The sequence below is a fragment of the Oncorhynchus gorbuscha genome, unplaced genomic scaffold (genome assembly GCF_021184085.1).
Source record: "Oncorhynchus gorbuscha isolate QuinsamMale2020 ecotype Even-year unplaced genomic scaffold, OgorEven_v1.0 Un_scaffold_1626, whole genome shotgun sequence".
Classification (NCBI taxonomy): domain Eukaryota; kingdom Metazoa; phylum Chordata; class Actinopteri; order Salmoniformes; family Salmonidae; genus Oncorhynchus; species Oncorhynchus gorbuscha.
Genome location: NW_025746352.1, coordinates 38,590 through 52,402, shown reverse-complemented (window position 1 = coordinate 52,402; position 13,813 = coordinate 38,590). Strand labels below are relative to the sequence as shown.

Sequence of the window (13,813 nt, the reverse complement as noted above, 5' to 3'; positions counted from 1 at the left end):
TTGCAGTGCGCAAAAAAACAAAAATGCAGAATTATCATACCTACACTGAACAAAAATATAAACGCAACATGTGAAGTGTTAGTCCCATGTTTCATGAGCTGAAATAAAAGCTCCCAGAAATGTTCCATATGCACAAAATGCTTATTTTCTCTGAAATGGTATGCACAGATTGGTTTGTACATCCCTGATAGTGAGCATTTCTCCTTTGTCAAGATAATTAATCCACCTGACAGGTGTGGTATAATCAAGAAGTTGATTAAAGAGCATGATAATTACATAGGCGCACCTTGTGCTAGGGACAATAAAAGGCTACAAAGCCACAGATGTCTCACATTTTGAGGGAGTGTGCTGTTGCCATGCTGAATTGACTTTATTTGCTGAATTGCTGAAGTGACTTTTTTACTTATATGAACTGTAACTGAAATTGCTGCGTTTATATTTTTCTTCAGTATATTATTAAACGTGTCAATGAGTTGCCTTCCCATTTTTTAATATATTTTTTTTACAATGCTGTTATTATTTTGCACATTGAGGGCCTGCATTGCAGCAGACTGAAGATGTAGGCCAATGAGTCTCAAGTGAGAGACTGGAGTAAAAATAAGTGAAGTGAACATCAAGCACAGAAACTGAAGGAACATGTTTCCCAGAGTCTGATCAACAACCATAGCATTCAGAGAATAGCTACACTGAAGACACTCAGCGTAGCAGGAGAGAGAGGTACAGGACAGAACATCAACTAGTTTGGTGCTTGACTGGGCTGCTTACTCGGTAGAACTGACTAGCTGCTCTGTGCAGGTCTAGAGCCACCTAGATCTAGTCTGCGTTAGGAAAAGTACCGCTTCAAGTAATTATTTAATAACTGAAGTAACATTGCTGTTACATAGTAGTCTAGTACTACTAATCTAGTAGTGCTGAGCGAAAAAAAACAACTTGATGCTCAGTTTGTGTGACGATGTAGTAGGGGGTTAAAGTTTCCAACAGACCAAAATTGGACATAGTTTACAGCAGAAATGTGGTAATTAACTACAATGAACATAATCCATTGCTTGTCTGTTCTCGGTCTGTGTGGAGCAGAGATGAGAGAACAAGAGAGAGGGATAGAGAGCAGTTGCTTTGTGAGGTATCTCTACCTGAAAATACATCATCTAAGTGATTGATAGTTGGTATTAAGCATAAAAGTATGCCTTATTTACTTTAAAGAACTACTAAAATAGTGATTTTGTCAGATAGCATAGGCAGCAGCTCTGTACAGATGAGATGATGACTTGGAATGAAGTAATAAAGTCATCAAATAAAACAAATATTTTATTAAAGTAAATTACTGTGAAGAAATGGTTAATAAGTGATAAGCAAAGGTCAGTCATTACCATCATGGGACTTTTATTAATGGTTTGATTCTGTGTTGTTACGACCTTTAACCCACATAATGCATGCTGCATTTATTGTAAAAAAAATGTTTTATAGAAACCCAAATCAAAAACTGAGATTATTTTTTAATAATCGAACCGAAACCGAACCCGACTTAAAAAACAAAACAATTATCAGCACTATAATCAAGGACAAGAGTTGAAGTGTAGTTGGAAGAGAAGAGCATGGCGGTATGAAAGTTGTTTATTATAACACAGAAGAAGGACTACAGTGTGTGTAGTGTAGTTGGAAGAGAGAAGAGCATGGCGGTATGAAAGTTGTTTATTATAACACAGAAGAAGGACTACAGTGTGTGTAGTGTAGTTGGAGAGAAAGAGCAGAGCATGAATTATAACACAGAAGAAGGACTACAGTGTGTGTAGTGTAGTTGGAAGAGAGAAGAGCATGGCGGTATGAAGAAGGACTACAGTGTGTGTAGTGTAGTTGGAAGAGAGAAGAGCATGGCGGTATGAAAGTTGTTTATTATAACACAGAAGAAGGACTACAGTGTGTGTAGTGTAGTTGGAAGAGAAGAGCATGGCGGTATGAAGAAGGACTACAGTGTGTGAAGTGTAGTTGGAGAGAGAAGAGCATGGCGGTATGAAGAAGGACTACAGTGTGTGAAGTGTAGTTGGAGAGAGAAGAGCATGGCGGTATGAACGTTGTTTATTATAACACAGAAGAAGGACTACAGTGTGTGAAGTGTAGTTGGAGAGAGAAGAGCATGGCGGTATGAAAGTTGTTTATTATAACACAGAAGAAGGACTACAGTGTGTGTAGTGTAGTTGGAGAGAGAAGAGCATGGCGGTATGAAAGTTGTTTATTATAACACAGAAGAAGGACTACAGTGTGTGAAGTGTAGTTGGAGAGAGAAGAGCATGGCGGTATGAACGTTGTTTATTATAACACAGAAGAAGGACTACAGTGTGTGTAGTGTAGTTGGAGAGAGAAGAGCATGGCGGTATGAGTTTATTATAACACAGAAGAAGGACTACAGTGTGTGAAGTGTAGTTGGAGAGAGAAGAGCATGGCGGTATGAAGAAGGACTACAGTGTGTGAAGTGTAGTTGGAGAGAGAAGAGCATGGCGGTATGAACGTTGTTTATTATAACACAGAAGAAGGACTACAGTGTGTGTAGTGTAGTTGGAGAGAGAAGAGCATGGAAAGTTGTTTGTGAAGAAGGACTACAGTGTGTGAAGTGTAGTTGGAGAGAGAAGAGCATGGCGGTATGAAGAAGGACTACAGTGTGTGTAGTGTAGTTGGAAGAGAGAAGAGCATGGCGGTATGAAAGTTGTTTATTATAACACAGAAGAAGGACTACAGTGCGTGTAGTGTAGTTGGAGAGAGAAGAGCATGGCGGTATGAAAGTTGTTTATTATATAACACAGAAGAAGGACTACAGTGTGTGTAGTGTAGTTGGAGAGAGAAGAGCATGGCGGTATGAAAGTTGTTTATTATAACACAGAAGAAGGACTACAGTGTGTGAAGTGTAGTTGGAGAGAGAAGAGCATGGCGGTATGAAAGTTGTTTATTATAACACAGAAGAAGGACTACAGTGTGTGTAGTGTAGTTGGAGAGAGAAGAGCATGGCGGTATGAAAGTTGTTTATTATAACACAGAAGAAGGACTACAGTGTGTGAAGTGTAGTTGGAGAGAGAAGAGCATGGCGGTATGAAAGTTGTTTATTATAACACAGAAGAAGGACTACAGTGTGTGTAGTGTAGTTGGAAGAGAGAAGAGCATGGCGGTATGAAGAAGGACTACAGTGCGTGCCATGCTCTTCTCTCTAACAGCTACACTGAAAGTCACTTGTCCTTATTTCCTGAGGATAATGACTGTATTATAGTTTGAGTCACTCTGTCTATTACATAAATGTAACTGTCTGTAATTAGAAATGAAATATCCTAACAACATGTCTGTCATATGACCTTTCTGTGACCCCCTAGCCAGCACAGGCGGAGCAGAAGGTGAACGCCGAGGTAGAGAAGGAGGGGGAAGAGAAGGAGGCGGGAGTAGAGGAGAAAGAGAAGAAAGAAGAAACAGAGGAAGAGCCAGCCGGGCAGATGGAGGAGGAGGAGGGAGAGGCGAACGGAGGGGAAGGGGAGAACACTAATGGAGAAGACAAGATGGCTTTAGCAGAGGAGCCCAAACCCTCCAAGCGTCCGCGGATCATGCAGTGTAAAGTCACCCTCCTGGATGACACTCTGTTTGAGTGTGCGCTCGGTGTAAGACACTTTTCAAATACACCGTTGTCTTTTCAGCCTTGTTCTAGTATTTTCTACACTTCAAATAATTGCCCATCAACTCTGTTTCTGACTTAATCTTTTTGAATGCATAGTTGTGATTGGTTATGAGTACAACCAGTAATATTTCTTCCTTACTGAATGCTTATTTGTGATTGGTTATGAGTACAACCAGTAATATTTCTTTCTTACTGAATGTTTGTGTGATTGGTCTCCTCTCTGTCTCCCTGTGTAGAAACATGCGACGGGCTCGGATCTGTTTGTGAAGGTGTGTGACCACCTCAACCTGCTGGAGAGAGACTACTGTGGCCTGGCCGTCTGGGATACCCCCACTTCCAGGGTACAGTAAACTTTGCCTGGTTTAAGAATGGGGTGCTAATCTAGGGTGAAGTGGTGAACAGTAATCTTAACCTTCCAAGTGAAAGGAGGGTAGATGGCATCTCATCTGTGGAGATTTCCTTTGGGAGAGAAAGATATGTTCAGTGAGTGTGTTGTTTTGCGTGTAGTTTGACTGCATGTTCTTGCCCATTAGAGAAACAGTACCTATAGGGTGGAAGGTGCAGTTTCACCACATAGGGCAAAATGACTTCCAGTAATTCTTCCAGTACGATGGCGTTCATTGAGTCTGTTCTCCCGCTGTCATTTACAGACGTGGCTGGACGCCTCCAAAGAGATCCGGAAACAGGTGGCAGGTGGGTGATGTCAATACGATGATCTACAGTAAATACATGTTTCTAACTCAAATGACCAACAGTACTCACACTGTATTCATCTCCAGATTATACATACGAGTTCACTTTCAACGTGAAGTTCTACCCTCCTGATCCAGCTCAGCTCACAGAAGACCTCACCAGGTTAATCTACACACACATCTAAATATCTGCCGTTAACTCAATTTCAGGGTGTCAGTGGTTAACTCCCATTCCCCTCCCTCTCTCTCTCTCTTTCCTCTCACCCTTCACCCCCACCTCTCTGCTCTCTTGCTCCTGCTCTCTCCACCCCTCTGTCCTCACCCACCTCCTTTCTCACTCCTTCCACCCACCTCTCTCTTCCTCCACCCCCCCCCCCCTTTCTCTCTCTCTCTCTCTCTCTCTCTCTCTCTCTCCATCTACCCCTCCCTCTCTCCCCCTCCCTCTCGCAGGTACTACCTGTGTCTACAGCTGCGTAAAGACATCCTGAGTGGCCTGCTGCCATGCTCCTTTGTAACTCTGGCCATGCTAGGCTCCTACACGGCCCAGTCTGAGCTGGGGAGTATGATCCAGAGGTCCACGGCTCTCACTACACCAAGGAGCTGAGGCTGGCCCCGGGACAGGGCAAAGAGCTGGAGGACAAGGTCATGGAGTTGCACCGCACATACAGGTAAGAACCAGGGTAGGACTGACTATATACTGGAACTATGATGTACAAAAGACCAGGGAGGACCAGACTATATACTGGAACTATCATGTAGAAAAGACCAGGGAGGACAGAAATATATACTGGAGTAATGTAGAAAAGACCAGACTATATACTGGAACTATCATGTAGAAAAGACCAGACTATATACTGGAACTATCATGTAGAAAAGACCAGACTATATACTGGAGTCATGTAGAAAAGACCAGACTATATACTGGAGTAATGTAGAAAAGACCAGACTATATACTGGAACTATCATGTAGAAAAGACCAGGGAGGACCAGACTATATACTGGAACTATCATGTAGAAAAGACCAGGGAGGACCAGACTATATACTGGAACTATCATGTAGAAAAGACCTGGGAGGACCAGACTCTATACTGGAACTATCATGTAGAAAAGACCAGGGAGGACAGAAATATATACTGGAGTAATGTAGAAAAGACCAGACTATATACTGGAACTATCATGTAGAAAAGACCAGGGAGGACCAGACTATATACTGGAACTATCATGTAGAAAAGACCAGGGAGGACAGAAATATATACTGGAGTAATGTAGAAAAGACCAGACTATATACTGGAACTATCATGTAGAAAAGACCAGGGAGGACCAGACTATATACTGGAACTATCATGTAGAAAAGACCAGGGAGGACAGAAATATATACTGGAGTAATGTAGAAAAGACCAGACTATATACTGGAACTATCATGTAGAAAAGACCAGACTATATACTGGAACTATCATGTAGAAAAGACCAGACTATATACTGGAACTATCATGTAGAAAAGACCAGACTATATACTGGAACTATCATGTAGAAAAGACCAGGGAGGACCAGACTATATACTGGAACTAATGTAGAAAAGACCAGACTATATACTGGATATACTGGAACTACTCATACTGGAACTATAGAAAAGACCAGGGAGGACCAGACTATATACTGGAACTATGATGTACAAAAGACCAGGGAGGACAGAAATATATACTGGAACTATGATGTACAAAAGACCAGGGAGGACCAGACTATATACTGGAACTATGATGTAGAAAAGACCAGGGAGGACCAGACTCTATACTGGAATAATGTAGAAAAGACCAGGGAGGACCAGACTCTATACTGGAATAATGTAGAAAAGACCAGGGAGGACCAGACTCTATCCTGGAGTAATGTAGAAAAGACCAGACTATATACTGGAGTAATGTAGAAAAGACCAGACTATATACTGGAGTAATGTAGAAAAGACCAGACTATATACTGGAGTCATGAAGAAAAGACCAGACTATATACTGGAGTCATGTAGAAAAGACCAGACTATATACTGGAGTAATGTAGAAAAGACCAGACTATATACTGGAGTCATGTAGAAAAGACCAGGGAGGACCAGACTATATACTGGAGTAATGTAGAAAAGACCAGACTATATACTGGAGTAATGTAGAAAAGACCAGACTATATACTGGAGTAATGTAGAAAAGACCAGACTATATACTGGAGTCATGTAGAAAAGACCAGACTATATACTGGAGTCATGTAGAAAAGACCAGACTATATACTGGTCAGTCCATATATACTGGAGTAGAAAAGACCAGACTATATACTGGAGTCATGTAGAAAAGACCAGACTATATACTGGAGTCATGTAGAAAAGACCAGACTATATACTGGAGTAATGTAGAAAAGACCAGACTATATACTGGAGTCATGTAATGAAAAAAGACCAGACTATGTAGAAAAGACCAGACTATATACTGGAGTCATGTAGAAAAGACCAGACTATATACTGGAGTCATGTAGAAAAGACCAGACTATATAGGACCAGACTATATACTGGAGTATGTAGAAAAGACCAGACTATATACTGGAGTAATGTAGAAAAGACCAGACTATATACTGGAGTAATGTAGAAAAGACCAGACTATATACTGGAGTCATGTAGAAAAGACCAGACTATATACTGGAGTCATGTAGAAAAGACCAGACTATATACTGGAGTAATGAAGAAAAGACCAGACTATATACTGGAGTCATGTAGAAAAGACCAGACTATATACTGGAGTATATGTAGAAAAGACCAGACTATATACTGGAGTAATGTAGAAAAGACCAGACTATATACTGGAGTCATGTAGAAAAGACCAGACTATATACTGGAGTAATGTAGAAAAGACCAGACTATATACTGGAGTAATGTAGAAAAGACCAGACTATATACTGGAGTAATGTAGAAAAGACCAGACTATATACTGGAGTAATGTAGAAAAGACCAGACTATATACTGGAGTCATGTAGAAAAGACCAGACTATATACTGGAGTCATGTAGAAAAGACCAGACTATATACTGGAGTCATGTAGAAAAGACCAGACTATATACTGGAGTAATGTAGAAAAGACCAGGGAGGACCAGACTATATACTGGAGTAATGTAGAAAAGACCAGACTATATACTGGAGTAATGTAGAAAAGACCAGACTATATACTGGAGTCATGTAGAAAAGACCAGACTATATACTGGAGTAATGTAGAAAAGACCAGACTATATACTGGAGTCATGTAGAAAAGACCAGACTATATACTGGAGTAATGTAGAAAAGACCAGACTATATACTGGAGTCATGTAGAAAAGACCAGACTATATACTGGAGTAATGTAGAAAAGACCAGACTATATACTGGAGTAATACTGGAGTAATGAAAAGACCAGACTATATACTGGAGTAATGTAGAAAAGACCAGACTATATACTGGAGTAATGTAGAAAAGACCAGACTATATACTGGAGTCATGTAGAAAACCAGACTATATACTGGAGTAGACCAGACTATATACTGGAGTAATGTAGAAAAGACCAGAGAAAAGACCAGATACTGGAGTAATGTAGAAAAGACCAGACTATATACTGGAGTAATGTAGAAAAGACCAGACTATATACTGGAGTCATGTAGAAAAGACCAGACTATATACTGGAGTCATGTAGAAAAGACCAGACTATATACTGGAGTCATGTAGAAAAGACCAGACTATATACTGGAGTAATGTAGAAAAGACCAGACTATATACTGGAGTAGAAAAAGACCAGACTATATACTGGAGTAATGTAGAAAAGACCAGGGTAACCAGACTATACTGGAGTAATGTAGAAAAGACCAGGGAGTAATGTAGAAAAGACCAGACTATATACTGGAGTAATGTAGAAAAGACCAGACTATATACTGGAGTCATGACCAGACTATATACTGGAGTAATGTAGAAAAGACCAGACTATATACTGGAGTCATGTAGAAAAGACCAGACTATATACTGGAGTCATGTAGAAAAGACCAGACTATATACTGGAGTAATGTAGAAAAGACCAGACTATATACTGGAGTCATGTAGAAAAGACCAGACTATATACTGGAGTAATGTAGAAAAGACCAGACTATATACTGGAGTAATGTAGAAAAGACCAGACTATATACTGGAGTAATGTAGAAAAGACCAGACTATATAGTAATGTAGAAAAGACCAGACTAATACTGGAGAAAAGACCAGACTATATACTGGAGTAATGTAGAAAAGACCAGACTATATACTGGAGTAATGTAGAAAAGACCAGACTATATACTGGAGTCATGTAGAAAAGACCAGACTAGAAAAAAGACCAGACTATATACTGGAGTAATGTAGAAAAGACCAGGGAGGACCAGACTATATACTGGAGTAATGTAGAAAAGACCAGGGAGGACCAGACTATATACTGGAGTAATGTAGAAAAGACCAGACTATATACTGGAGTAATGTAGAAAAGACCAGACTATATACTGGAGTAATGTAGAAAAGACCAGACTATATACTGGAGTAAAAAGACCAGACTATATACTGAAAAGACCAGACTATATACTGGAGTCATGGACCAGACTATATACTGGAGTAGAAAAGACCAGACTATATACTGGAGTAATGTAGAAAAGACCAGACTAAATACTGGAGTAATGTAGAAAAGACCAGGGAGAAAAGACCAGACTATATACTGGAGTAATGTAGAAAAGACCAGACTATATACTGGAGTAATGGAGTAGAAAAGACCAGACTATATACTGGAGTAATGTAGAAAAGACCAGACTATATACTGGAGTAATGTAGAAAAGACCAGACTATATACTGGAGTAATGTAGAAAAGACCAGACTATATACTGGAGTAATGAAAAGACCAGACTAGAAAAAAAGACCAGACTATATACTGGAGTAATGTAGAAAAGACCAGACTATATACTGGTCAGTAAAAGACCAGACTGAAAAAAGACCAGACCTGGAGTAATGTAGAAAAGACCAGACTATATACTGGAGTAATGTAGAAAAGACCAGACTATATACTGGAGTAATGTAGAAAAGACCAGACTATATACTGGAGTAATGTAGAAAAGACCAGACTATATACTGGAGTAATGTAGAAAAGACCAGACTATATACTGGAGTAATGTAGAAAAGACCAGACTATATACTGGAGTAATGTAGAAAAGACCAGACTATATACTGGAGTAATGTAGAAAAGACCAGACTATATACTGGAGTAATGTAGAAAAGACCAGACTATATACTGGAGTCATGTAGAAAAGACCAGACTATATACTGGAGTAATGTAGAAAAGACCAGACTATATACTGGAGTAATGTAGAAAAGACCAGACTATATACTGGAGTACCAGACTATATACTGGAGTCATGTAGAAAAAGACCAGACTATATACTGGAGTAATGTAGAAAAGACCAGACTATATACTGGAGTAATGTAGAAAAGACCAGACTATATACTGGAGTAATGTAGAAAAGACCAGACTATATACTGGAGTAATGTAGAAAAGACCAGACTATATACTGGAGTAATGAAAAAGACCAGACTATATACTGGAGTAATGTAGAAAAGACCAGACTATATACTGGAGTAATGTAGAAAAGACCAGACTATATACTGGAGTAATGTAGAAAAGACCAGACTATATACTGTAGAAAAGACCAGACTATATACTGGAGTAATGTAGAAAAGACCAGACTATATACTGGAGTCATGTAGAAAAGACCAGACTATATACTGGAGTCATGTAGAAAAAGACCAGACTATATACTGGAGTAATGTACCAGACTAGACTATACTGGAGTAATGTAGAAAAGACCAGGAGACTAGACTATACTGGAGTAATGTAGAAAAGACCAGACTATATACTGGAGTAATGTAGAAAAGACCAGACTATACTACTGGAGTAATGTAGAAAAGACCAGGAGTAATGTAGAAAAGACCAGACTAAATACTGGAGTAATGTAGAAAAGACCAGACTATATACTGGAGTAATGTAGAAAAGACCAGGAGTAATGTAGAAAAGACCAGACTATATACTGGAGTAATGTAGAAAAGACCAGACTATATACTGGTAGTAGAAAAGACCAGACTATATACTGGAGTAGAAAAGACCAGACTAAATACTGGAGTAATGTAGAAAAGACCAGACTAAATACTGGAGTCATGTAGAAAAGACCAGACTATATACTGGAGTAATGTAGAAAAGACCAGACTAAATACTGGAGTAATGTAGAAAAGACCAGGGAGGACCAGACTAAATACTGGAGTAATGTAGAAAAGACCAGACTATATACTGGAGTAATGTAGAAAAGACCAGACTATATACTGGAGTAATGTAGAAAAGACCAGACTAAATACTGGAGTAATGTAGAAAAGACCAGACTAAATACTGGAGTCATGTAGAAAAGACCAGACTATATACTGGAGTCATGTAGAAAAGAAGGGAGACCAGACTATATACTGGAGTAATGTAGAAAAGACCAGGGAGGACCAGACTAAATACTGGAGTAATGTAGAAAAGACCAGGGAGGACCAGACTAAATACTGGAGTCATGTAGAAAAGACCAGACTATATACTGGAGTCATGTAGAAAAGACCAGACTATATACTGGAGTAATGTAGAAAAGACCAGACTATATACTGGAGTAAAAAGACCAGACTAGAAAAAAGACCAGACTATATACTGGAGTCATGTAGAAAAGACCAGACTAGAAAAGACCAGACTATATACTGGAGTACTGGAGTAATGTAGAAAAGACCAGGGAGGACCAGACTATATACTGGAGTAATGTAGAAAAGACCAGACTATATACTGGAGTAATGTAGAAAAGACCAGACTATATACTGGAGTAATGTAGAAAAGACCAGGACTAGACTATACTGGAGTAATGTAGAAAAGACCCAGACTATATACTGGAGTAATGTAGAAAAGACCCAGACTATATACTGGAGTAATGTAGAAAAGACCAGACTATATACTGGAGTAATGTAGAAAAGACCAGACTATATACTGGAGTAATGTAGAAAAGACCAGACTATATACTGGAGTCATGTAGAAAAGACCAGACTATATACTGGAGTCATGAGAAAAGACCAGACTATATACTGGAGTAATGTAGAAAAGACCAGACTAAATACTGGAGTAATGTAGAAAAGACTGACTAAATACTGGAGTAATGTAGAAAAGACCAGACTATGGAGTACTGTAGAAAAGACCAGACTAATACTGGAGTATGAAAAAGACCAGACTATATACTGGAGTAATGTAGAAAAGACCAGACTATATACTGGAGTCATGTAGAAAAGACCAGACTAAATACTGGAGTCATGTAGAAAAGACCAGACTATATACTGGAGACCAGACTATATACTGGAGTCATGTAGAGAAAAGACCAGACTATATACTGGAGTAATGTAGAAAAGACCAGACTATATACTGGAGTAATGTAGAAAAGACCAGGAGTAATGTAGAAAAGACCAGACTATATACTGGAGTAATGTAGAAAAGACCAGACTATATACTGGAGTAATACTGGAGTAATGTAGAAAAGACCAGGGAGGACCAGACTATATACTGGAGTAATGTAGAAAAGACCAGGGAGGACCAGACTATATACTGGAGTAATGTAGAAAAGACCAGGGAGGACCAGACTATATACTGGAGTCATGTAGAAAAGACCAGACTAAATACTGGAGTAATGTAGAAAAGACCAGACTATATACTGGAGTAATGTAGAAAAGACCAGACTATATACTGGAGAAAAAAGACCAGACTAATACTGGAGTAGAAAAGACCAGACTATATACTGGAGTCATGTAGAAAAGACCAGACTAAATACTGGAGTCATGTAGAAAAGACCAGACTATATACTGGAGTCATGTAGAAAAGACCAGACTATATACTGGAGTAATGTAGAAAAGACCAGACTATATACTGGAGTAATGTAGAAAAGACCAGACTAAATACTTGAGCTCTGATAAAGAATGGAGCGGCAGAATGTCACATACAGGTCAGATGTGGGGTTTTAGGAGGAAAGAGCAGCAGACTCTGCGTATATGCTAGTTTTACACATGGCAACCTTGCTGTACACGTGCACTGTATGCACAGATGCCACACACCATGAACATGTAATTATATAGCTGATAACTGCACTTATATAGCTGATAACTTGCATCCTTACATGTTTACTTTTGAGTCATTTAGGAGATGCTCTTATCCAGAGAGACTTACAGTAGTTGTGAGTGCAAACATTATTGTAATTGTCCCCTGTGTGGGAATCGAACCCACAACCCTGGCGTTGCAAGCACCATGCTCTACACCGGACCTGTTTACATTACCTCTTCTTCTATGTAACCTTTATTTAACTAGGCAAGTCAGTTAAGAACAAATTATTATTTACAATGACGGCCTACTGGGGAACAGTGGGTTAACTGCCTTGTTCATGGGCAGAACAACAGATTTTTACCTTGTCAGCTCAGGGATTCAATCCAGCAACCTTTCAATTCCTGGTCCAACGCTCTAACCACTAGGATACCTGCTGTACCCATCTCTGTGTTTGTCTCCAGATCCATGAGTCCAGCCCAGGCAGACATGTTGTTTCTGGAGAATGCCAAGAAGCTGTCTATGTATGGAGTGGATCTGCACCAAGCCAAGGTACACTTTAGAATGTTCTGGAATCTAGGACTGGAACACTTCTATCTATAGAAGGAATTTTTTTATATATATTTTTAAGAGCGGTCAGAAAAAGTAGAAAACTATCAAATTGAAGTGCATGATTTGGGAATAACAAGGTTAGGCAACTCTAGCAGCCACAGATTTTTAATTACAAAATCGCTGTCATCATCAAACAAGAGATTCATCTGTGCTGCTGAAAGTGTAGCCGAGGCTGCCTCCTAGTGGCATGCTGAGGTAAATGCAGGAATAAGTGACGGAAAGATGCCTATAGTGTATATGATGAGGGTATATAGAACATATTGATCATCTTTACCGAATGTACTTTTTCTACATGCTCACAGGATCTTGAGGGTGTGGACATCACTCTAGGGGTGTGTTCTGGTGGTCTCATGGTATATAAGGACAAGCTGAGGATCAATCGTTTCCCCTGGCCCAAAGTCCTCAAGATCTCCTACAAGCGAAGCAGCTTCTTCATCAAGATCCGTCCCTCTGAACAAGAACAGTATGAGAGCACAATCGGCTTCAAGCTGCCCAACTACAAGGCCTCCAAGAAGCTGTGGAAGGCCTCAGTGGAACACCATACCTTCTTCAGGTGAGAAGCTCACTGTCCCTCAGTGATACAGTGGTGAATAATTAGCTGGTGGGTGAAACCGTGATCGCTGTTCACGCAGAGTGAAATCATTTCCTTGTACTTTAAGTTGACAAAATGAATGGAACTATATATTGAGACTGTTTAGGGGTTAAATA

At 39.6% G+C, this 13,813-nt stretch overlaps 1 protein-coding gene across 1 annotated transcript in view; it reads left to right on the top strand.

The window, feature by feature from the left end:
- LOC124023550 (titin-like) overlaps window positions 1-13,813 on the top strand; it is a 38,512-nt gene that overhangs the window by 470 nt on the left and 24,229 nt on the right. The window contains 8 exon segments of the mRNA XM_046337930.1: window positions 3,354-3,632; window positions 3,886-3,990; window positions 4,300-4,342; window positions 4,429-4,504; window positions 4,792-4,898; window positions 4,901-5,009; window positions 12,958-13,045; window positions 13,408-13,658. Coding sequence (XP_046193886.1) covers window positions 3,471-3,632; window positions 3,886-3,990; window positions 4,300-4,342; window positions 4,429-4,504; window positions 4,792-4,898; window positions 4,901-5,009; window positions 12,958-13,045; window positions 13,408-13,658 — 941 coding nt within the window. The 5' untranslated portion in view covers window positions 3,354-3,470.